This window comes from Manis pentadactyla, chromosome 14, assembly GCF_030020395.1.
Source record: "Manis pentadactyla isolate mManPen7 chromosome 14, mManPen7.hap1, whole genome shotgun sequence".
NCBI lineage: Eukaryota > Metazoa > Chordata > Mammalia > Pholidota > Manidae > Manis > Manis pentadactyla.
In genome coordinates this window covers 9,519,089-9,545,663 of record NC_080032.1, presented here as the reverse complement: position 1 = coordinate 9,545,663, position 26,575 = coordinate 9,519,089, and the positions used below count along the sequence as shown (strand labels likewise).

The 26,575-nt window shown below is 37.8% G+C and overlaps 1 protein-coding gene and 1 long non-coding RNA gene across 4 annotated transcripts in view; one reads left to right on the top strand and one right to left on the bottom strand.

Annotated features, from left to right (window-relative positions):
* Positions 1-14,764, bottom strand: part of PITPNB (phosphatidylinositol transfer protein beta) — a 61,319-nt gene extending 46,555 nt beyond the window's left edge. For both annotated transcript variants that reach the window (XM_036908929.2, XM_036908928.2), the window contains exons 1-3: positions 14,637-14,764; positions 10,331-10,361; positions 7,417-7,562 (exon numbers count right to left, since the gene is read on the bottom strand). In XM_036908929.2, the coding sequence (XP_036764824.1) occupies positions 7,417-7,562; positions 10,331-10,361; positions 14,637-14,656 (197 nt within the window). In that variant the 5' untranslated portion in view covers positions 14,657-14,764. The remainder of the gene's footprint in view (positions 1-7,416; positions 7,563-10,330; positions 10,362-14,636) is intronic.
* Positions 14,765-14,899: 135 nt separating this feature from the next.
* The window catches only part of LOC118924283 (uncharacterized), a 74,118-nt gene continuing 62,442 nt past the window's right edge, over positions 14,900-26,575 (top strand). For both annotated transcript variants that reach the window (XR_005029539.2, XR_008993852.1), the window contains exon 1: positions 14,900-15,020. This is a non-coding gene — a long non-coding RNA (uncharacterized LOC118924283). The remainder of the gene's footprint in view (positions 15,021-26,575) is intronic.

Genomic DNA, 26,575 nt, shown 5'->3' with positions numbered 1-26,575 from the left:
TATGATTAAGCAGTTGATCAGAGACATTCCTATGCTGAATTTTGGAGGCTAAGCAAGGCAGATGTGACGAACCCCAGGCCAGCCAGAGCAGCTACAGAAAGGCAGTATGGATGGCCCTTTGTTGTCTCCTCAGAACACAGGAATGGGCATATGGTTTGGAGCTTCCCCCACTGAGGCAAATTCAACCCTGGCAAAGAAAAGCTGAAGAACTACTATTACATATAGCAGGAAGAGTGAGAGTCCAAGGGCATCACGATATTCACCTGTGCTGCTGTATACCCTTAGAAGATAAAATGAAGGAGAGCTAATTCTTTGAGCACTTACTCTTTTCAAATCTTGGTAAGATTCATGTTTTGGAAAAATGAAGCCAAGGTAACTGAAAATACTATCAACTCTGTCATAGTGATACAGGAAAACAAAGGACTTAGAAGGTTTAAGAGAGATATAATAAATGACTGTAATGTACACTGAACTTCTCCTGTCCTAGGAGCATTTTTTTTTAAACCCTGTTCCTGATAATACCTTGGCAAATCATTTCAAACTGCACTTTTCCCATGAAATTTTACATCTATTTATAAACAAATGAGCAAAACTGTTCTGTTTTTCCAACCTTTTCAATCCTGTGGATAAACATCAAAACATAGGAAAACATGAGGAATCTGAAGACAAGATTAACTGCCATAGATAAAATAATCTTCCCTGTTATAACCAAATGAAATACACCTTAAATACATTAGGTACTTCATTCATTCACTCAAGTATTTACTGAGTGTCCACTGGGCAAAGGACTGTGTGAATACCAGTATGCAGCACACATGTAATTCCTACTCAGTGCTTTCCTTCCAGGAATGGAAGCAGAAAACAGCAGCAAACAATAAGGCAGAGGATTTTACCTCCTGAAGTGCAATGAAGTTAAGGAACAGCATGGGGCAAGTGAGTAGGTGGGGCAAAGATGCCCAAAAAGGCCTCCCTGACATCCAACAGAGCTTACAGGCCAAAGGTCCTAAAAGTGCAAAAGACTTGGCATGTCTGGACCATTCTGAGGCCTGCAGTATGGCTAGACTAGAATGAGCAAGAACAGAGGGATGGACACAAGGTGAGGATCATGAGGTGGGCACACAGATCACACTGGAGCCCATTTTACAGTCCAAAGAGTTTGAACTTTATTCTTTGTAAGATGAGAAGTTACTGAAGGTTTTAAGGGGAATGATACAACTGATTTAAGTTTTAAGATCATTCTGGCTTTGTCACTCAAGTAAAATGAAAATTAACTGGAGTGGGCAAGAATGGATGGAGGCCAAACATTAACTCAAAGAAGATTAAAGGACTAAATATAAAAGCAAAAACTGGTATTAGAGATCAGGCTGGAAGCAACTGGAGAACTCAAGAGAGAGAGAGTGGTAACCTGCATTAATGTAGTGGCAATGGAGATGGAATAAAGAAAGAAAGACACGGAGATATAAGGGGAAAAAATTACAAAATTATTTAAAATTCCAACTTGTGGAACAGGAATAAAATAACCAGACACAAGCTGGCTAACTTCTAGGAGCTATAAAAAGACTGAAGTTTTGGAGACTTATAAAAAGAGACAGAAAGAAAGAGGGGATTTTCATACAAAAAAGGGAGAACAGCAATGATAAATGAAATATACTATAAAGAGACAATATATTTCAGAAATAGCTCTGATGGTCTTCTGGAACAGGATCACTCTTGATTTAGAAAACTTTTTTTTTTTTTTTTTTGAGAGGGCCTCTCTCATATTTATTGATCAAATGGTTGTTAACAACAATAAAATTCTGTATAGGGGAGTCAATGCTCAATGCACAATCATTAATCCACCCCAAGCCTAATTTTCATCAGTCTCCAATCTTCTGAAGCATAACGAACAAGTTCTTACATGGTGAACAAATTCTTACATAGTGAATAAGTTCTTACATGGTGAACAGTGCAAGGGCAGTCATCACAGAAACTTTCGGTTTTGCTCATGCATTATGAACTATAAACAATCAGTTCAAATATGAATATTCGTTTGATTTTTATACTTGATTTATATGTGGATCCCACATTTCTCCCTTTATTATTATTATTAGTATTTTTAATAAAATGTTGAAGTGGTAGGTAGATGCAAGATAAAGGTAGAAAACATAGTTTAGTGTTGTAAGAGAGCAAATGTAGATCATCAGGTGTGTGCCTGTAGACTATGTGTTAATCCAAGCTAGACAAGGGCAATAAAACATCCACGTATGCAGAAGATTTCTCTCAGAACAGGGGGGGTGAGGTTCTAAGCCTCACCTCTGTTGATCCCCAATTACTCACCTGATGGCCCCCCTGCGACTGTGTCTGTCTTAGGTTGTTCCTCCCTTGAGGAATCTTACCCGTCTCTGGCTGATTTAGAAAACTTTTGAACTGCATGAAATTTAAGACTCTTATTTAAAAAATTTAAACTATATCTGACAAAAAAAATTTGTGTTGAAAGCTAATGAGCTCAACTCAAGAATGAATTACTGCATTTGGCTTATAGTTACTAATTTCTAACATATTCTTACTCAAAAAGGCTGTGAATCATCATATATAATCAATGTTTGCATTCTCAGGTGATTTAAACTTCTCATTTTTAAGCATGAGGATAACTTTAGTTCCTACCAAGTAACTTTTTGCTTACAGAACCACATGGAATTTTTAAATGATTTTCAATTAAACCTATGCTGTTTCAACCTTTGGGAAACAAGGCCATTCTACAGTTGGCATTTTTTTTTTAATTCTCCGTCATCTAGGATTGACTGAAGACTGTGAAGGAATAAAGCTTATGAGGAATAAAAAAGAGTAAATCTCATTTTCCCCAAGAAGGAAGAAAAAACAAACAAAAGGATTGGTCAGTGTGTTCTATGGAGTCTCAGGAGAGCTCCAAGTTTTTCTCTGAAATGCCATCTCAAAAGCTGCAACACATTTCCTTGCTTAGCTTTAAAATTCTTTACCCAATAAACTCAGTCCTCCATCCCCACCATCCACTCTTAACTTATGGAAACATACTCAAACTTTTATACTAAATGGGGTCAACAAGACAAATATGTAAATGTATGGGAATACATCATTAGGTATCAAAATGAGTAGAAGTGACAAAAAGTGACAGAGTTTAGGGAAGAATAAAAGTAGTCAAGGAACACCTCTGCACAGGATAGAGCTGAGCTGTGATTGAGAAACCAAGCAGGTTAGGAGCAACCTAACGTCAGAAGTTGCACAGTTATTTATTCTGGACAGTTATAACAAATGAAGATAACATGGATAACCTTGAATACCTTGTTAAGTTTATTTTGGAAGAAGACTTGAGACATTGACTTATGAGAGATACAGTGAAATCTGTGATCTTAGAAGAATTTCTCTGTAAACTCCTTTGGAGTTCACTTAAGGAAATGGAAAATATTTTAATCCTCCCACAGGGTTCAGCAGTAAAGCAGTGATTAAGCGGGCAGGTTCTGGAGTCCCAATGCCTGCCTGGTTCACAGTCTATTTCTGCTTCCAACAGCAGTGACACAGAGGCCAGTTACTTAAACCTTTCTGGACCTTAGTTTCCTCACTAGGGAAAGTTGCTATGGGAAATGAATGAATTCCCCACCTAGACCACTTCCATTGACTGGAGCACAGGAAGACTAGTTACTACTAGATCCGCTGCTTAGAACCTGGGCAACTACTTACTACAAAGCTATCAGAAGATATGGGAAGAATTTCATCCTGTAAGAAGACAATTATCTGAGATTTAAGGGAAAAAACATGCCTTGCAAAGGTCACTAAATTTCAGATTTTTTACTAAATTGCCAAGACCGTCTCTTAATCTTCTGGTTACAATAAGTGTGTATATATTATCGAGAAAACTTTTTCTAGATGCTAGAATGGGAAAGCATATTGGCCAGGAAATCCAGAGACCTTAAATACACTGGGTAAAGCAGATCCCAGAATTTCAAATACCTGAAATGTAAAATAAGGTGTTGGTGACCTTAGCCAACCAATTTAGCCAGCCAAACTTGACAAGACCTTAATTCTATGGATGCTATACAGTGGGAATACACACAGCACTACTGGTTATCCAGTGGAGTAAATGCTAAAAAAGGGAATATCTATTACTGGGACACAAATTTAATTTCTCCAGGGAGAGCGAGCTCTAAAACTCTCTAGGAGCTGTGGGTGTCTTCAGGAGTATTGATCTGAGGCCCCTGCAGGACACGGACGGAGCTGCACCACCAGCCCTGTGTCATGATTTCAGTCTTTCCTAGGGCACCGTGAGGCCTCAGCCCTTCCTGCTAAATGATTCTTTGCCCTTCCATAACACAGTTATCCTGCGGCAACTGTACCTTCAGTATGACACTGACGACTTTTGAGTGTTGACATCTGACTGCCCTTGTTCCATGACCAATCCCTCTCCAAGACTACAGCAACAGTTGGTCCCGATTTTGTCTTATTATGGACAGGTTTTTGGTTGTTTTTCATGTCAGAATGGCTACTATCTGTCACAGTGGCTAAGAACCATTACTGCCATCCTCTTTCCTGTCTCATGCCTCCGCATGCTTCCGTCCACAGCTGCCATCTTTGTGTGACAGGCCAGCCTCCTAACAGCCCTGAGCCTCCAATCAGACTGCCTCCTCCTGTCTCATGGAACACCTGTGCTTCCTGGGTCCTGAGTGCTGGGTATCAGGCACTTGGGACTGTTTACCTGTGACCCAAAGTGCATGGGATGAGAAATCAGAGAACCCAGGTGCCAGTGGTCATTCTTCCACTCACTAGCTGTAATCAGGGGCAAATATGACCTTAGTGTCTTCTTACACAGAATGTGTATATCACCTATTTTGCAGGAGTAAGTGAGTACATGAAAGAGTAAAACCGAAGGGTGCTGTGGAGTGATTTCAGCTCCTTCTAGGAATGAAGCAGCCCTGAGAGCACTCCAGAGAGCCAAGGTTTTCCTTTATCTAGTAAAAGCCTGAGAGAATTGTGAAGTTCATCCCCAAATAAGCTTTCCAGAACAATAGTATCTCTTGCACTAACTATTTATATAACCCTCTTCAACTCAAAGAGGTTCATTATTTATGGCTGGAATGCTATCTAAATCAGATGTTTTGAAAATAATATTTATCTTTTTCTTCTCATTAAAAATACAGAAAAGTAAAAATATTTTAAATTATCTATAATCCTATCACCAAGGGAAAAACGCTCAACATTTTAATGACTCTTTCTAGGCTTTTGCTAATTTTTTATATCTGTAATATATTACATATTTGTATTTATGTACATATTTAGCAACTTGGTTTCCATGTAGTAATACAGCAAACATTTCCCCAATTTCCAAATCTTAGTTTTCAAAGGCAGGATATTTTTAATTTGTTTTAAGTTTATTCACGTATGGACATCACAGACCACAGAAAATTTTTATATGTCAAACTTCTTGGTTAATTTTAGAACCCCAGAGTGAACTGAATGTTTGTAATAAAAGAATTTTTATGTATTGATAAAATTCAATTAGATGAGTAAAAGTAAAATGCTAGAAAAATAAAGCTGAGTAAACATAAATTGAATACTCTAAGTATGACAGAGACCATATCATCTAAAATACCAAAAAATTTTCTCTCAAGTGACACATATTTTTAGATATACTTAGGGTGCTAACAAAAAGAAGACATGAATAAGACAATCTTTATGGATAATTGATAGAGCAGAGATATTTTCTTCATTTAAACTACATCAGAAACAAAGAAACACTGTGTCCTAAAAGAAAGTAACGATAAAACTTAAGGTTCTATAAAGTGATAACCTACTTTATATTCACGTGTCACTTAAACCAAACAGTAGCCTTAACTAAGAAAATATGAAAAATACTTATCATCACAGCTCATCTACAACTTTAAAGAGCTCTACAAAACATGGGCGTTTCATTTCAATATCAAGAGAGTAAGGGCCAGAGAAGAGCAAAGATCCCCTTCTACCTGTAATAGACTCTTAAAAACCATTACTGGTCTTTTGCCTTTGGGTAAATATTAGTACGCACTTCCTCTTTTAAAATATTTATGCCAAAGATAGAGATTAGACTGCTAGACATGAGAGAACATACAAAAGAAATTCTACAAACCAAAGAGACAAAAACAATGAACAAAGGATTTGAACAATCAAGTCACAAAAGAAATTTAAATGATCAATTAATATGAAAAGACATTTAACTTCACTAATAAAGAAATGCAAATTTAAACAAGACTATGCATATCAAATTGGCAAAAAATGAAAAAGAAAAATAAAGGAAAATGAACAGTATGAAACTCTTGGAGGGCAATGTGGCAGTAGCATCATAATTTTAAATGAGCATGTCTTTTCAGCAATCCTACTCATGTAAATTCCTCCTAGAGAAACAGTGGCCCAGGGCAGGAAGACTTATGCACAACTATGTTCACAGAAATATTATTTGTAACAAACAAAAATACCTCAAACACCTAAACTGACTTACCATTTGGATGGTTAAGTAAACTATGCTATGTCCTTAAGAAATTTTACTCAGCTTTAAATAGAATGACATGGACATAAAATAATAACATGGAAGGATATTCATGATACATCACTGCATGAAACATAAAGCAAACTGCAGAACCATATGTACAGTATGGTAACCCCATTTGTTAGAGAAAACAAAAAATGATACAAATGATATAGATGTTTGTTTTTTTTAAAACTTATTTGATTATGTATAGAAAATGACCTGGAAGGATAAACCCTGAACTGCTTCTAGTGTTCCTCTCTGGGGTTATGGATATGTAATAGCAAGGGGTGGGAATTAAGTTTTTATTTTATAATCATCTCTCTTGTCTCAATTGTTTTACAAGCAGATAAAGTACTTTTTATTTAATTTTTTATTAAGGTATCATTGATATACACTCTTATGAAGGTTTCACATGAAAAACACTGTGGTTACTACATTCACCCACATTATCAAGTCCCCCCCATGCCCCACTGAAGTCACCGTCCATCAGTGTAGTAAGATGCCACAGAGTCACTACTTGTCTTCTCTGTGCTACACTGTCTTCCCTGTGACCTGCCCCCCCACACCTTGTGAGCCAATCATAATACCCCTCAATCCCCTTCTCCCTCCCTCCTCTCCCCCACCCCTCCCTTTGGTAACCCTAGTCCCTTCTTGGGAGTCTGTGAATCTGCTGCTGCTTTGTTCCTTCAGTTTTGCTTCACTGTTAGCAGACACAGTACTTTTATAATTTAAAAATAACCAATAAAGGGGCAGGGTACTTCTCTCAAAAAATTAAAATTCAACATACTATAAAGTACCTCAGCATCTACTAGTAAGTTAGATAGTTATATGCTTAATAAACTGGATACTTAAAGCATAATTATTCAATATAATGACTAAGTATCAAATCTGAACAACCTGCTTACCTCTTAAGGTGATAAATTTTGTGTGTATACTGTCCCTTTTCTCCATCCTTCTCATAAGGCTCATTTTTTAAGACTTCAATTCCTTCACCACCACCAGTCTCATTCTTACTAGCTTCTGCAACAGAGTAAAGCTGCCCAACCTGATACTGAAATTTCAAAGAGTGAAGAATTTCAATAAATCAGTAGTAACTGTGGAAACTTCCTATGCCAAAAGTCTTAAAACAGATGACACAGAAAAGCATACCCAAACCATTCAGCACATATGTTCTATATGAAAACATGACTCAAATTACAAATTAATATCTTTAGGAAGACAAACACCACCAGATGATTATACAGCTTCAAAAAACTTTATCAAGATTCTCATTATTTAAGAAAACTGCTACTTAAAAATACTTCGGTGCTTTAATTAATGTACTCTCCTCTTGCCAAGAAAACATCCTGACACTTGGTTGCTCTTCTTGAATAATAGCTATACATTTGTATTTAATTTCACAAAATTCTAGGATGATATGGCAGGGCTGTAAGCATTACTTTGCCAATTACTCAATTATATTGAGCAACCAGAATACCGTTTTCAATAATAAAGAGGAAGGATATGGTATAATCATAAAAAGAAAAAAATACACAGAATCATTACAGTTCAAATGTTAGTAGTCCTCTGGGATTTACTAGTCTCTTTCTAGGACTGAGTGATATGCCCAATTTGGCCCTTGCCTACCCAAACAGAAACAGTATGGGTACACAGGATCAGAGCTGTTAATTATGAATTTCTCCAGTAAATTGAAACTGCTCTTAAAGTATTGTCAATATTCAACTATTACCATAAAAGATAAAAAATTGCTGACAGTTTCGATTTCATTTTAAAGTGAACCCTAATTCTCAGTAGTCTCCACCAGTACCTCTGAGTAGGCAGTACTGTTATATGCTAATCTGGAATGGCCAACAGGTCCAACAGATGATAAAAAGCCAAGTTTTTGTATTCTGATTTCTTCCAGTGACTCAATCATGGCACTATCTCTAATCTCTTCTAATTTGGCTAAACTTCTTTCTCTGAATGAAGAAAGCCTGAAGAATGTTTTTCTTTTTTATAAGCATATTTTCAAAGAAAAGCTACATATAAAAACTAGTAATTCAAAATGAACATTTTGTTTGAGGGACACAAAACAAGGTAGTTTTAAGTTCAGTAAATATTCCTACCTAAAAACCCCATGGGCATATGATGCTATCTTGCCGGTTAATTAAAACACACTCAACTTGGAATGGTTTAGGAAGCTGGAATCAAATACATTTTTTAAATGCATAAAAAACAAGTTTCTATAGGGATTTTAAACTGCTAGAGAGCTGTATTTCTTCTTTTGGTTTTCATGTTACAACACAAGGTTTAGTCGAGTAAGGCTACTTCAAAATGTTCCTTTCCATACTGTCATATTTTAACAATAGGATTAAAATGTCTCCAAGTCAAAAGGTAAATCTGATCTTGGCTGGGAACAGAGCAGCAAAAATTTATACAGAAACAACAACAGTATCCAAAAAATTATTAATGGACTGATATTTTGTAGCATGTTGCTAGGCTTTCATTCTCATTTTTAAGAAAAACTTAAGAGACAGGAGGCATATTTACTAAGTCTAAGGATAACAAAAAGCTGAGATTATATAGGACGACAATACCAAGACTCAGAAAGATTTCAGCAAGTTGGTCCAACTAGCTGAAACCGAAAGAAAAAATTTAACAAAAACAACTGTCAATTTCCAAATGCAAGTTCAAACAGTCAACTGTACAAGTAAAGAATCAGGGTAACCTGGCTTTTCTCGAGTGTTTTAATACAGTTAAACCTCAGCACTACAGAGATATATACAACTGTGTTCTAGTCTACATTAAACAGTGCCAGACAGCTAAGCTACTTGATTTTAGTTCCTGCATGTTACTTTTATTTTTTTCTTTCTGTCTTCTGTCAGCTGTCACTTCTTAGGTTATCAGTTTGTTTTGTCCCACTTCCAATTCACTGCTTCTCATCTACTGTCAGCTCTAGGAAAACCAGGTAACTGATCAAGTGCAAACTGTGTGCTGTGTGCAAGTTACAGAAGGACCCAGAGGGCTTTATGAGTTTTGCTACATATATCTTGATTTCTCGGAAGCCTTCTCACTTTTATCCTCATTCTTGGCTGTACTACAGACAGCTATACTGCAGGACATGCAAGTTCTGAATAGGTAATGTATTTGTGTATCATATGCAGCTCAAGGCAGACAATAACCTCTCACGAGTGTGTGCTGGTGAGACTGTATCTGGAATACTGTTTTCAGTCAGAGCAACAACTACAACACATGCAGTAGTGAGCCCAGCTGGGGAGGAAGTCTAGGGGTCACGTTATATTAGGCCAAATGAACGTTCTGGGAATGTTTAACCTTCTGACCTCACGTAGAGATGGAACAAAGCACTTGGGGGAGGAGGAGAGAGAACTGCCAAAAGAAAACCTGAGGTTACCATATGCAAGACAGAACAGGCTTATATCCCATTGCTCAAGTGAAAGGAACTGTAAACAACAGTCAAGCATTACAGGAAAGCCAATTTTGGTTTAAAGTAAAGACAAACATTTAAAATATCACACAGTATAAAGTAGACTGCCTCTCTAAGCAGCAAGCTACTTAACCTTAAAGTGCTTAAGTTGAGGCTGGAACCTCCTTTCTCTTTAGAGAATTCCTGCACTGGACAGGAAGTTAAACTACATTGTTTAGACCCTTCCAAAACAAGACAGTGTAAAAGAAATTCATTTACAATTATCTGTAACACACCATAATTCATTTTATCACATAAACTGGAATGTAAAGGTAAATGAATACAACGAAACCATGACCGTAACGTATCAAAACAAACCCTATCAACAAAATAATAATGAAGCAAGCACAACTTACCTCCTGAACAGAACATGGCAAAACCACACGACTAAAAAGACAAAAGAAAAAACAATATACATTACATATGAAATAGTTGGCTTTAAAGCTCAGATCTTTACACTCCAAAGAGCTTTTACTTTAAGTACAATGATAGCACAGTACATAGAAAAGTTTTTAAACTTTTAAACTGGGGAAATAATGCTTTTAAACTGGGAAAATAAAACTACCTTTCCTGGCCCACAGTGATCACTTGCATTTAGTATCCTCATTGTACCAGAACCCCAAAAAGGCAGTTGTAGAGATTCTTGTGAGGAATACAGGAACAAGAGAAAACTCATCACTGAAAACTGCAGGGTACCAAATCTATTATGTGTAGACTGTCTGGTCAGGATGCGTTCACAAAATTTTTAGTATGGTTTCATTCTCCATCTATACTATGCATTTTGTTTATATAATACTTATCACAGAATAGATGTCTTTAACCTCGTGAGTGAATGCTTCCAAAAACTGTTCCCAATATCCAATTATTCCTCAATTTTATTAAGAGGAAAACAATTAAAAGGTCTTTTAGACTCTATTTATAAGGCAAAAGTTTACCATGGAAAACACCTTGAACCTTATAAATATAACCCCTTCCAAGGTAGAGTCAATGTAAGGTTAATATGTGGTCTTATCCAAGGGTTTGTTATTGGACATACAAAAGGACCTGTATAGTGGCACAATGCTCCTGAAGTTGAATTCCAAAAAAAGGGTACTACAGTGAATTATTTTATATCAGAATATTGCACTTTATCTCCAGATTTTTACAGAGAAGTACCTTTACTTATTTCCACCATAAACTCTGAAAAGCAAGAACATCCCTGAATATCAGTTATCTCATAATAATGGCTAGAGTCCAAGATAGCAACTTTTTTTGCCCTCGTCCTTCTCAGAACTCTTCCTCCTGACATTAAGCTACCACAGTAACACTATTTAAATCTTAACTCTATTATAAGAAAATCATACAGAAAAAAAGGAAATCTCACATGGTCACTGCAATGTTCATTTTATAGAAAATCTCCAGTAGTCTTCCTCATTCCAACTTCTCTAGCTGCATTTTCCACCTGCTCCTCTCTCCTTATTCTCCTCAAACATCTGCCTGAATGCTCCCATCACCTTAATCTCCAACACGTACAAATCAAGGCTTCTACTATTCCCTCCTCCTCGACTACTGGGGGTCACTCATTACTCTGTCTTTCTGATAATGGTCATCTAAAGACAATAAACATTTTCAAGCTCACAATGGTACTAATTCCTATTCTCAGCAAGAATAAACTTGTTATTCTAAGTCCTTCCATGCCTAATCATTTTAGTTGTCTCCTCAGGGTACGCACTGACTCGCTCTCTGTCTCAGTAACAGAAAATAAACTGGGGCAGAGGGAGTATATGGGGAAGACTAAGATACAGATTGGGGGCATATTCTGGATGATATAGTGAGATATAGACAGAGATATAGGTTGGGAGCACAGATTCAGGGCCTGCAATACAACAGTAGAAATGTATTAAGTTCATTAAGCAACAAAGAATTCTGGAAGGTTGTTCCAAAAGGAGTAAGTGACATAACTACAGCTAACCTGAAGAAGTCATTTTGTGGGCTGAAAACACTGAGAAGCAGAAGTATGGAGAAAAACAATCTTTTGGGAGGCTGGGCAAGGGTTTACAATGGCTGGAACCAAGATGATGGGCTATAGAGGAAACAGAAGGAACAGAGAGGAATGTCTTCCCTGAAGTTTCTAAGCCAAAGTATCACTGCTGAGTAGTTTTAGCCACTGCTCACAAGTGAGAAGATCCTTGTTTTTATATAACACTTTCAGGGAAACTTATTTCACAAAATGAAAGTGACTGATTAAGACATTCTGAATGAATGATGAGTCAAGTAACTTAAGATCCACTTAAAAAAAGTGAGAAAAAAATCGCCAAGCTTTGTTTTTTTATTACTATTCTAAAAGCAGTATTCAACTTTTACAACTTGAAACTTTTCAACCTTCTCTGAAAATCCTCATGAAACTAACTTTCCAAATGGAACTAGCAATCGTTCTTTAAAACCAGGACTCCATGCTAACGGCAACTTCATTTACTGCTTAAGGGAGTGCCCCACCCTGAAAAGTCATTTCTAACCTTTTAACCACGTCAAAAATAGATGGCACTTTTTAAGACAACAAATATTTGCCAGAGTATTTTACAGTTCACAAACATCTTCACATAGGAATGACTTATTCATCGCTCCTGACCATAAACAGTTTTAGAAAGTTTACTTGGGTGTAGGAAGAATCATTTTTTTCATTCAACACCGAGTACTTATACTTAGAGTTGGCTAGACTAGATTTCTTGCCTTCAAAAAGTCTAGGGGGAAAAAAGTCTCGGGGAGACATACATGAGAAGTGAACATCAAGAAATGTCATTTGTAACTGCTTAGGGAAAAACACTTTGGGCACATTTCAACATTTGTTACCTCGGTGCATTAAAATTTTTATAATGAAAGGAAAGGTTCACAAAAAGCAGTGTGCAAACTCCCAATGTGACTGCTTTCCATGAGTCTGCTTGATACGCTTCATGTAACTGTCAAAGGGATCTACTGAACACTTAATTCACATTTTAGGAAGGAGGAAGTAACTCTACTAAAAGAAAAATGACTGTACCTGTGATCTAAAATCAGTTCTCACTTAGGCCAAGTCTACTTCTTTCTGTCTTGTTTCCTCCATTTATCTTATTATCTGCCATCGACCTACATAACAGAGCTGTTAGAGTAATAAATAACACTTGCATGATACACTGCATAAATGACTTGTAAGAAAAGCTTTATGTAAGTCCAAAGTTCAACACTATAAACAAGCTTTAACTGAAAATGTGTCTTTTCTCAGGATCCCTATCACTGACTATACTTATAATTTTTCATTAATTTATTTAACAAATACTGATTGAGCACTTAACTACGTGCCAGGGACTTATTCTAAGAGTTGGGGATATGGGAGTGAGCAAAACAAATTCACGCTAATGGTATAACTGCTATTAAGAACAATAAAGCAGGGAAAGCAAATAACAAATGGTGGGGTCGTAATTAGGTTTTCTTTGAGGGAGTCCCTAAAAAGGTGATATTTAAGCAACGAGCTGAAGGAAGGGAGCTAGCACGGTGAGGGAAGAGCATTCCAGGCAGAGGGAACAGCAAGCAGAAAAGCACTGAACAGAGATTTTTTTCTGGCATAGTGGAGGAACAGCAAAGAAGTCTGTGAGTTTGTAATGGACAAGGGAAGGGTAGTAAATGGGCAAGATCAAAGTAGAAAATAAAATAGGTTTTGGCTTTTACTTTCAGCAAGACAGGGGGTCTTTGGATGTTTTAAGCAAAGAAGCGACAGAAGTGACTTTTTAAAGAAAGTTTGGTAACACTAAAAATGAAGTATCCAGAGACAGCTAAATTAGGCCAACATTTTTGTTTAAATGAAAAGAGGATTTGGAAACCAAAGTACGGGCTACACTCAGACTCCCTAGTTGCCCAAGGAATAATGGTAAGAACCAGCTGTGACAGCTGAACATTCACTGCCAACCAGATTTCCTGCGATACTCACTGTCCTGGCGGTGGTAATACCACAACTTCTCAACAAAATCACCCGAAACCCATCTAAGTTGACTCAACCCGGTGAAGGAGGTGGAGCCAAGAGTGTCACCCCATCTCTAAGTCTGTGAGACTTAGAGCAGAAGAAGGCTCTCCGGTTGGGCCCACTGGGCTGCACGGTGGCGCTCAGTTTTTCCGGACTCCCGGCTCCACCGTGAACTTCAGGGTGCCTACGTCCGCTCCTGAATCCCGACACCAAGGCTGCCTTCACCTGCTAATAAGCCCGTTTCCCGCGGGCTGCAGGCAGGCTCCACCCAGACGGCAAATCACAGTTAGACCTATCGCGTCGTTCCCAACCCCGGGCTACGGCTCCATCCCACCGGCCGGCCCGGGGTGGGCCCAGTCTCAGACCGGGGATAGGGGGTTGGGGAGAAGGCGGGTCCCGGCGGAAACTCCCAGCCTCGTCTTTCCGAGCCACGCGAGCCGACCGGACCCGGCTGCCTCAGTCCCCGGGGAGAGGGCAGTGTTACCGTGGCAACGCCGGGGGAGGAGAACCTGGGGGCGCGCAGTAGCCGGGCCTCGAGCGGGCCGGGGGCGAGTGCCGGGGGAGGCGGCGCACGCACGAGCGGCCAGCGCGAGGCTCGCTCCTCCTCGGAGTATGCTGCCACCTCTTGATCAGTGACTTTCCCACCACCGCCGTCCCAGAACCTCGCTCGTGCCTACCGACCCACTTACAATTCTTTAATCAGCACCATCTTCCCGGAACCCCCTCACAGCTGCCGCCGTTAGCACCACCACCAGCTCCGCCGCCGCCGCTACCGCCGCTCAGGGCGCCTGCGCGGCCCCGCCTCCCTGCCCTCTCGCGCCACCAGGGCGCCTGCGCATCCACACCCTTCCGCCGCGACCGGTCGCGTCAGCGCGCGAGAAGGGCTAGTACCGCCCAAGTACTGTGCCCCACCCTAAGCGCACGCGGCCTCCACTGCGGCTGCGCGGCCGGTGGGCGGTCGTGCCGATTCTCTCGCAACTGCGCAAACTCTGCCCCGGCTCTCCAGTCTCCTCCCAAAGGCTCCTCGCTCTAGTCAGGTTCCCTTGGAGCGCCTGTGTATCCTGTGCTTTCTGGTGAGTTTCCTCAGTCGGTTCCTTGAAAGTTGTATGCTGTGGCCAGTACTAAACTTTCTCTCACCGCTTTTGGGAGGAGGCCCGCCTCCTAGACGGACACCGCATTCCGAAGTCCACAGAAAGACCGGATGGGTTGTGGAGACGGACGCCGCGAGGCTCGGTGTCCTCCCTGGAGCCTCAGATTCCGCAGGAAGATGCTCACCTGGCTCATGCATTCCAGCTGCCGCCTAACCAGGCCCACCTCGTTCGGGCCGACAGTTGCGGCCACACGAGTTCCCCAAAGCCCAAATCCACCCCTGCCCGAGAACCCATAATCTGGCAGTTGCTGCGACTCCCCCCCCCCCTCCAGGAGGAACGTCCAGCACGCCCGACCGAGTCCCCCCGGGGGAAAGACGAGCTCTCCCTTAAGACCCGGGAGAAGGACCTGACCTGGGGAGAGTGAGGGCGGTCACAGGGAGCGGCCCACCGACCCACCCGACCCTCTCATCCAGCCGGGCTCCAGCCCGAAAGCCAAAAGGTGGACCTTAGGCCAAATAGTGGGTTGGGGGCCACTGGTTTACTCTATGCCAGGCACGATTCTAGACGCTAATGGATGCGTCTGAAAACAATAGACACAGTCCTTGCCCTCGCTTGGAAACAAAAGAGAACTTGGCGGAAGGGTGGTAAATGCTCTTCTATGAATAAAATAGGGTGATGGGGGAGGCAGATTAGTCAAGGAAGGACTCTCAGGAGGACCCTGTTTGGGCCTAACGTTGTAAACAGCCCAGCCTGTGCCGGTGGGGAAAAGGCACTCCAGGAAAATAACCCCTGAGGCTGGAATAAGCTTAGTTTTTGACAAGCAGTTAGAGGGCAGGTATTGCTACATCTCAAGGGGGAGAGGATGGAGTGAGCTGGGACTAAATAGATTACTAGGCCATAGCAAAGAGTTTGAATCCTACTCCAGGAACCATGGGAATCTGTTGAAAGCTTATTAAAAGAAAACAACATCAAAATACTTCTGTATAAACCTGTATGGTGTATCTGATATTGAAATTCACCCAATGGACTTAGCGTTGCCTCGCAAAAAATAATGCAAGTGAAATACTTTCCAAAAAGCTAGAGATTTCCTCCTTAAGGCAGTGCCTGGGATCTGCTGAGTTTCTGTGATGTTTGAAGCAGTTTGCTAGTCATTATTTTGGTGAGGATTCACGAAAACACATGTTCTTACTCTAAGTGAGCTTAGTAACAGATTAGCTTGCATTGCTTGGGCACTTACTGTATGTCAACTACTGTGCCAGGTAATGGAGGGGCTTTATATCACTTCACCCTTAGAACAACATTATGAGATAGGCATTTTAGCATGCTTTAGTAAGGATGACAATGTAGTTCAGAGAGCCAAGTTGAGACTCGTGCAAAAGCCACTTAATTAGCTTGTTTACAGAACCAGGTTTCAAATCCAGGTTTTAAAAGCTTCAAAGTATGGTCTTTCCACTACACTTTTTCCTATAAAAAATTAATAAATAGTTGAGGCATGCAGACAGTCTTTGTGCCAAATAGTTGCTCTCAGTTAAAGAAAGAAGGAAGTGACAGTCAAAATCTAGAAGATACTTAGAGGTAAGAGTAGAGCAACTACAGATTTGTACTCCTGTATATGTATTACAGCTAGCAGGTGTTCATTACCATCAAGGAGGTAATTTTAAATTGCCAAACTTACAGGTGGTCAATTTATGTCTTAATTTCTCCCTAAGTATTATGCAGCCTGAAAATACAGATAGCTTTTAAAACATTGTGGATAAATTTGTGGTTGACATGTTTTATTGATTAAGAAAAATCAGGGTGTTGCAGAACATTTCTGTAACTTTTGACGTCTTGCCACAAGTGTTCACTAATTCCATTGTCTGCATTGCACAGTTGCTGCTTACAGTTAGTACTCAAATGTTTGTAAAATAAATGAGACAGTGTGCTGGATGGAGCATAACTGAACTAGTACACAGTATGAACATTGTCTCCTTTTCCCATCTAAAGATTCACCTTAAAACAATGAATTGAAGATTGTAAGGACAGTTTAAGAAAGTAACCAGTTGAGATGTATTTATTGAGGGAAAGAAAACATACTAATTCAAAATTAGGCAGGTTGATAGAAAACATAAAACCTATGTAACTAATTGTACTGTACATCTGCTGAAGAGATAAAAGTAGAAGAATGAGGCACTATTGAAGAGTAGGAAAGACATGAACCATCACCCCAAAATCAGAAAGGACATACAAAGTAAAAGACAATTGCACATGAAAAAAATAAACTAATGAGTTGTGTGGATATTCTTGTTTTAAAACTAAAGCTGTTGACTCGCGCATTTTTGCAAATACATACATAAGATGGGCTGTAACTTACTGGTAGTTGTCTCTGGATGTATAAAAGATCCAACCTCTTTTTTAAGCCTAACATCATTGGTTCCTTGTTTTAACTTTGAACCCTCAACAAAGGTAACTTTTACACATGGTGTCCAATTGAGTTTAACTAACTCGATAAGCCTCATCTAACCACCGGTTTCATTATTTCTCTTGTATATAGTTCTGGAACAAAGAGCTCATTATAGTAAGAATGATGGTAGATTTTCCTGAGGAAAGCCAAAAGATTCTGAACATGAACAGTGTTTGGAACGCTTGTGCATTAGTTGCTGAAGTATAGCTCTGATCAAAGAAATTTGAACAGACCTTCAAATATAATTCAATTTGGCCTTTTTTTCCCTAGAGGAGACATTCTTAACCTGGGATCCAAAGACCTTCTACTGGCTACCTCCAGGGAATTTGTGGAATTTGTGAACCACTGGAATTATACACATAATTTCATGTCCATGTACATTTTCCTGGGGAAGAAGTCTGTAGCTGTCATTTGCCTTGCTTACTCTCTATTTTGCCATCCTGTCGTATCTTCTGTCTGAAAACTGGAAGTATTCCCAAGAATGCTTTAATTTTGTCAAACATTAGAGTAAAGGTCATGATATCATACCACTGTGGTACATACAGGGTTGGTTGTACTTTGCAGTAGGAAGTCTTTGGCCTGAATTCTGGCTCTGCCACTTGCTGGCTATGTACTTTGAGTAAATTATTTAATCTCTCAGAGACATAATTTATCTGTAAAAGGGAGCTACTGATATCTACAACATAGATTTTTTGTGAGGAATAAAAGCACCTATCTTACACATTACCTGATATGTAATAGGTGTTCAGTGAATGGGGATCATTTAAAAGCTTATGGCTTTCAGAAAGCAGAACAGTAATTTTAATTAAGGTATAATTAAGTTTTTCCCCATCCTACTCCCTTCATCCCTAGAATTAACTAATGTCATTAATCGCTACTTATCCTAATGCAGGAGTAATTTACATATGTGGATATACACATTCTCATATGGGCACATGTGCATTTGTGTAATCTATATATGGCTTTAATTACCCTTTTACTTGTTAAGTGCGTAATACAGATTTCTGTTCTGTATCACCAACATTTGGTATTGTCAGAATTTGTCACTTTCACTACTTTATTCGTTTTAAAATGCTACCTCACATATTTATTTTGCCTTTCCCTGCAGAATGAGGATCTTTTCATGTTACTGGCTATGTTCTTACTCCTTTGCTCATTTTCCTATTGGCTTTTTTTGGATGTGTGGCAGATAGTATATGACCATTTTGGATTTGAATTCCATATTCATTATGTACACTTTATATTTTTCCATCTGTGGATTGTGTCACTTTGTTTACAGCAGGGTTTCTCAACCTCTGCAGTACTGACACTTTGGGTCAGATAATTCTGTTGTGGAGACTGTCGTGTGCATGTAGGGCATTGAGCAGTGTCCTTGGCTTCTTTTCACTAGATGTCAGTAGCAGCCCTCCAGTCATGACTATCAAAAATGTCTCCAGACATTGCCCAATGACCCCTGGGGGCAAAATTACCCCTAGTTGAGAACCACTGATTCATAGTGATTCTGTTGTGCAGTTATTTAAGAAAATTTTGCCCCACCAACATTTTTTGAGTTTTATTTTGTATGCCATGCCCTTGGTGTTTCACATGACCTAATCCTTACCCTTTTACTCATCACAGCACATACAAAGTAGGTACTCTTATTATCCCTACTTTATAAAGGAGCAATCTTATGTCTTCTAATGTGCAGATGTTTATTCAGCTTTACTGAGCTATAGCTTACAAATACAATAAAGTGCATCTATTTTAAGTATACAGTTTGAAGATTTTTGTCAAATAAATACTTCAGGTTATCCTTACCACAATCCAGATACATGACTTTCCATAGCACTAAAAGGTTTCCTTGTACCTTTTCCCTGTCATTCCCCTCACACTCCCAACCCTAGACATTCATGGAACTGCTTTCTGTGACTGTAAGTTAGATTTGCCTTTTCTAGAGTTTGATACCATTGAATCATTTGGTATGAATTATTTTTTGTCTCTAATTTCAGCATAACATTTTCAAGATTCATCATTGTTCTTTGTGTTTCATTCCTTTTCATTGCTGAGTGATATTTCTTTGGACATACCAGATTTTATCCATTTATTTGTTGATGGACTTCTGAGTTTTCAGTGTTTGGCCATTATAAATAAAGCTGCTATGATTATTTCTGCAGAAGTCTTTCTTTAGATACATGTTTTCATTTCTCTTGGAAAAATTTCTCTTGAATTGTAAGGGAAGTATACATTTAACTCCAGGAAAAGCAGTCAAGTAGATTTGCAAAGTGTTTGTGCCATTTTACATTTCCACCAGCAGTGTATGAGAGTCCAGTTATTCCACATCGCCATGAGCACATTTTAGCCATTCCAAAGGATATGTCATGGCATCTCACTGCAGTTTAATTTGCTTTTCCTTGAAGACTAATAATGTTGAGTACATTTTAATATGCTTATTGGTCATTTGTACATCTTTTATGAAGTGTCTGTTCCAATCTATTGCACATTTTCAAATTGGTTTGTCTTTTTATTATTGAATCAACAGTTCTTTATATATTACAAATATAAGTCCCTTCTTAGATGTATGTATTACAAATATTTTCTCCCAGTCACTTGCCTTTTCATTTTCTTCATGGTATATTTCAAACAGCAGAAATTTTTAATTCTGAGGAAGTTTAAGTTACCAAGTTTTTTCTTTTATGATTCATGCTTTTTGTAATTCATGCTAAGAAATCAGTCTACCCCAAAATCACAAAGATTTTATTTCACTATGTTTTCTTCTACAAGTTTAAAAGCTGTACCTTTTACATTTAGGTCTGTGATCCATTTCAAACTAAGTTTTTCTTCATTTTACTTTATTGTGATAAATTACACATAAAATTTACCATCTTACCACATTTTTTTACATGAGAATTGTTTAATTACTAATAATTGGAATTATTACATTTATTTATTTATTTTGGTATCATTGATATACAATTACATGAGCAATATTGTGGTTACCAGATTCCCCTCATTATCAAGTCCCCACCACATACCCCATTACAGTCACTGTCCATCAATGTAGTAAGATGCTATAGAATCACTACTTGTCTTCTCTGTGCTGTACTGCCTTCCCTGTGCCCCCCCTGCTACATTATGTATGCTAATCGTAATGCCCCTTATTCCCCCTCTCCCTCCCTTCTCACCCACCTCCCCAGTCCCTTTCCCTTTGGCAACTGTTAGTCCATTCTTGGGTTCTGTGAGTCTGCTGCTGTTTTGTTCCTTCAGTTTTTGCTTTGTTCTTATGCTCCACAGGTAAGTGAAATCATTTGGTACTTGTCTTTCTCCACCTGGCTTACTTGACTGAGCATAATACCCTCTAGCTCCATCCATGTTGTTGCAAATGGTAGGATTTGTTTTCTTTTTATGGCTGAGTAATACTCCATTGTGTATATGTACCACATCTTCTTTATCCATTCATCTACTGATGGACACTTAGGTTGCTTCCATTTCTTGGCTATTGTAAATAGTGCCATCTTAACACTTTTAAGTGTAAGTTCACTGTTATCAAATACATTGATAATGTCATGCATCCATGTCCACAGCTATTTTCATCTTGTAAAACTGAAACTCTAGGTCTATTAAACAATAACTTACCATTCTCCCCTCTACCCCAGCCCCTGGCAACCACCATTATATTTTCAGTCTCTGTGATTTGCCTACCATATGTATCATGTAAGTGGAATCCTTCAATATTTGTCTTTGTGACTCGCTTATTTCACTTAGTGTAATAGTCTCAAGGTTCATATTGTAACATGTGTCAGAATGTCCTTCCTTTTTAAGGCTGAATAATATTCCATTGTGTGGCCAGACTACATTTTGTTTATCCATTCATCTGTCAATGGGTACTTGGGTTGCTTTCACCTTTTGGCTTTTGTGAACATGCTGCTGTGAACAGTGGTGTCAAACATCTCTTTGAGACCCTGTTATCAGTTCTTTTGGTCTTTTGGGTATATACTCAAGTGGCATTGCTGGATCATATGTCAATTCTAAACTTTTGAGGAACTGCCATACTGTTTTCCATAATTACTGTATCATTTTACTTTCCAGTCAGTAGTGCACAAGGGTTCCAGTCTCTCCACATCCTTGCCAACTCTATTATTTTCAGCTTTTTGACAGCAGCTACCCTAATGGGTGTGAGATGCTATCTCATTGCAATTTTGATTTATATTTTCCTAATAATCAATGATGTTAAACATCTTTCCATGTGCCTCTTGGCCATTTGTTATATCTTCTTTGAAGAAATGTCCATTCAGGTCCTTTGCCCATTTTCAAATTAGGTTTTTGTTTTGTTTTTTTTAATTTTTGTTACTGTTGAGTTTTTGGAGTTCTCTGTATATTCTGGATATTAATCCCCTATCAGTATGCAAATATTTTCTCCCATTCTTTGGGTTGCATTTTTACTCTGTTGCTACTGTCTTTTGATGTAAGACATTTTTTAATTTTCATGAAGTCCAGTTGATGTGTTTCTTTTATTGCCTGTACCTTTCGTGTCATATCTAAGAAATCATTGCTAACTCTAAGTTCATGAAGCTTTTGTGGTATGTTTTCTTCTAAGAGTTTTATAATTTTAACTCAACACAGGGTCTTTGATCCATTTTGAGTTACTTACTGTATACAATGTTGAGTAGGGTCCAACTTCTTTTGCATATGGACGTACAGTTTTCCCAGCACCATTTGCTAAATAAAGAAGACTATCCTTTCCCCATTGAATGGTCATGGCACGCTTGCCAAAAATTACTTGACCATATATACAAGGGTTTATTTCTGGGCTCTTTATTCTATTGCATTGATCTGTGTCTGTCTTTATGCCCATACCACACTGTTTTGGTTACTGTAGCTTTATAGTAAGTTTTGAGTTCAAGAAATGTAAGTTCTCTAGCTTTTTTTTTTAAAGATAATTTTGGCTATTCAGGAATCCCTTGAGATTTCATATGAATTTTACTATGGGTTTTTCTATTTCTGCAAAAAAAGCCATTGGGATTTTGAAGGATTATATTGAATCTGTGGATCACTTTGGTTGCCTTTTTTTTTTTTAATAGATACAGGACAATTCCATTGTAATTTATTAATTTGTGTCTTATTGATGGCCCCCTAGGTTTTATCCAGTAGTTTGCTATTACAAGAGTCCTGAATTAAATATCCTTTTACATTTCACCTACATAAGTGTAACTATGAGATAAATTCCTGAAAGTAGAATTATCAAGTCAAAGTTATGCACATTTAGTTTTTACAGATTTTTGCCTAATTATCTTCCATAAAGACTGTACCAATTTATGCTCCCACCAGCAATTTATGAGAGTACCCATTCCTCCCCCAACTGTTCCAACGTGCTTTAAAATATTTTTTTTAACCCTCATTATTGTAAAATACAGTACAAATACCCCCCCAAAATACATAAAACAAATTAATTACTATAGGGAGAAACTTGTTGTCTTTACCAGGTCAAGAAACAGAAATTTGCCTGTCTTTTCGTAAGTTCCCAAGTACCTTATTCCAGTCACAACTCCCTCTTCCATTCTTGGCTTTTGTAGGAATCACTTCTTTGCCTTTCTCTGTAGTTTCAATCACCCTAGTATGCATCCCCCAACTCTAGTTTAAAATTTGCTTCTTTTAATCTACATGTAATCCTATCCTTTTCCTCCCATGCAGTTTCTTCAAGAAGTTGGGTCGGTTGATCTTTAGAACTTTCCACAGTATGGATTTTGCTGCTGTTAGATCTACAGGCTTAACCAGATTCAGTTTTAATATTTTTGGCAAACTTAATTCATAAGTGGTACTATGTTCTTCCATTAGGAGACGTGTATTATTTGTTTCTTTCTGAACTGATAGCACCCATTACTGGTAAATGCTTAGTTTCATTAACTTATTGAGAATTGCAAAATAGTGATATTCTTATTCAATTATTTCTCGATGTATTGTTTTCAATACTTCTATGAAGAGAAATTGACCATCTAGTTGTACAGTTCATATAGGAAAGGCAGAATTAACCTTCAATTTTTGTCACCCCTCCCGCCCTTTTTTTAATGAGTTTTCAAAATGGGCATCTCAGAAAACCTTTTCATGGCAAATATAATTTTCCACAGGACAGTCGTGTTCTAGATACGTCATGGCTAATGGGTTTATCGTTGTTTTAAGGCCTTTTTCGTAGCTAGAGCTAACAAAAAGTTTATACATTTAAATATGTAGATGTGCATAAATATGACATGGACAGTTAATATTGTTATGTAAATAAAATTTGCATATCATCTAAATACATGACTTTACATATTTTGTTATAAATAGATATTATGTAAAAATTACAGAATTTCCAAGCATACAAATTATATAAATATAAACAGCTTCTTTGGAGATAAAGCATCTCATAAATTTATACTAATTAATTTGTACTAAACTGGTCCCATCCTATTTTTCTTTAACAAATCAAACATTTTTGTACCTACTTTTTACAATCAAGATATATTTGGATTTGCCCATGTACTTATCACTATATCAGCTCATCATTCCCTTTCACGTCTCCCCCCTTCCATGTAGGGTCATTTTACTTTTTCCTGAAATTTGTCTTCTAAAATTTATCTTAATGAGGATCTGTTGGTAGTAAGTCATGAGTTTTTTAATCTGAAAATGTGTGTATTCTGTCTTCATTCTTAAAAAATACTTTGATGTAGAATTCTAGACCAAGATTTGTTTTGTCTTAGCATGTATAAGATACCATTGCCCTGTTGTAGCTCTCATCGTTGAAGAAGTTAGTTATCTAACTCCTGATCAACTTTATAAGTGATACGTCCTCCCTGTATAATCTTTTAAAGAAAGTTTTTATTAAAATAAGCATGCAGAAAAATGCAAAAAATCATACATATTTTGCTTGGTGAATTTTCAGTAATAAAAACAATCACATAAACACACAGATAAAAACATTACCAGCACCCCATGGAGCCCCTCCCAGTATTTATCATCTAAAGGTAATCACTCTTTTATGTCATGACAGATTAATTTTTCCTTAATCTGAACTTCTGCATAAACAGAATAATAACATAAGCATTCTTTTGTGTTGGGCTGCTTTTGCTCAGCACTGTGGGAGATTCATCCACATGTGTTTGTTCATTCTCACTGCTGTAGAATATTCCATTATGGGAAAAGATAATGTTTAGCCATGTACTGTTAATAGTCATTTGAGTTGTTTCCAGTTTTTGACTACTACAAATAGTGACACAATCACTGACATTTGTACTAATTTCTATTGTATATATTCCTATATTTGGAACTGCTTGTAGTAAGAAATTGCCAAATAGATTTTCAAGTGATTGTGTCATTTTATGCTCCCACCAGAAATATATGAAAGTTCTGGTTGTTCCATAAACTCATCAACTTTGGTGTTCTCAACCTTTTTTTAATTTTAGCCATTCTGGTGGATGGATAATCGTTGTCTCCTTGTGGCTTTAATTTGAGTTGATCTGATGACTGATGTACTTGTTGGCCATTCACACATCTTCATTTGTGAAATGTCTGTTCAGATCTTTTACCCATTTTCTATTGAGATATAATTGACATGTAACATTTTAGGAGTTACAGGTGTACAATATAGTGATTTGATATTTGAAAATATTGCAAAATGATAAACCCAAAAAGTTTAACATCCAACACTGTAGTTATAAAATTTTTTTTCTTGTGATGAAAACTTCTGGGATCTATTCTCTTAGTAACTTTCAAATATGCAGTGCAGTATTATAAACTGTAGTCAGCATGCTGTATATTACATCCTTGTGATTTATTTACTTTATAACTGGAAGTTTGTGCCTTTTGACCCCCTTTATCTACTTCAGTTCCCTTTTCATCAGCCTTTGACATCATCAGCCTGTTTCCTATATGAGCTCAATTTATTTTGTTTGTGTTTAAGATTCCATATATAAGTGAGTTAATATGGTATTTGTCTTTCTCCACTTCCTCAGAGTCCATCCCTGTTGTCACAAATGGCAAGATTTCCTTCCTTTTATGGCCGAATAATATTCTGTTGTGTATATATACCTTATCTTCAATTCATCCATCAGTGGACACTGAAGTTGCTTCTGGTATTCACTTACAATGCTGCAGTGAACATGGGATGCATATATCTTTTCAAGTTAATGGTTTTGTTTTTCTTATGCCCAGAAGTGAAATTGCTAGATTGTATGGTATTTCTATTTTAAATATTTTAAGGAACTCCCATAGTGTTTTCTATAGTGACTGTACCAATTTACATTCCCAGCAACAGTCCACAAAGGTTCCTTTTTCTCCACATCCTCACCAACACTTGTTACTTCTTGTCTTTTCATTAATAACCATTTATAACAGGTGTGAGGGGATATATCATTGTAGTTTTGATTTGCATTTCCCTGATGATTGGTGATGTTGAGCATCTTTTCATGTACCTGTTAGCCATCTGTATGTCTTTGGAAAAATGTCTCTTCAGGTGCTCAACCCATTTTTAAATCAGTTTGCTTTTTTTTTGCTATTGAGTTGTATGAATTTTAAATATACTTTGACTAGTAACACTTTAATGAATACATGATTTGCAAGTATTTTCTCCCATTTGTTAGGTTGCCTTTTCATTTTGTTGATGATTTCTTATGCTGTGTAGAAGCACTTTAGTTTGATGTAGTCCCACTTGTTGATTTTTACTTTAGCTGTCAAATAAAAAATTATAATAATAAGTGCAATACTCATGTGAAGGAGCTTTCTACCTGTGTTTACATTAGGAGTTTTATGATTTCAGGTCTTATGTTAAAATCTTTGAGTTAATTTTTGTGTAGAGTATACAATAGGGGTCCAGTTTCATTCTTTTACATGTTGCTGTCTGGTTTTCCCAGTACCATTTATTGAAGACACTATTCTTTCCCCATTGTATATTCTTGGCTCCTTTGTTGTAAATTAACCATATATGTATAGGATTATTTCTGGGCTCTGCATTCTCTTCCATAAATCTATGTGTCTGTTTTTATGCCAATACCATACCATTTTTTAATTAGTGGAGCCTTGTAATATGGTTTGAACTCAGGGAGAATTATGCCTCCAGCTTTTTCTTTCTCAAGATTCCTTTGCC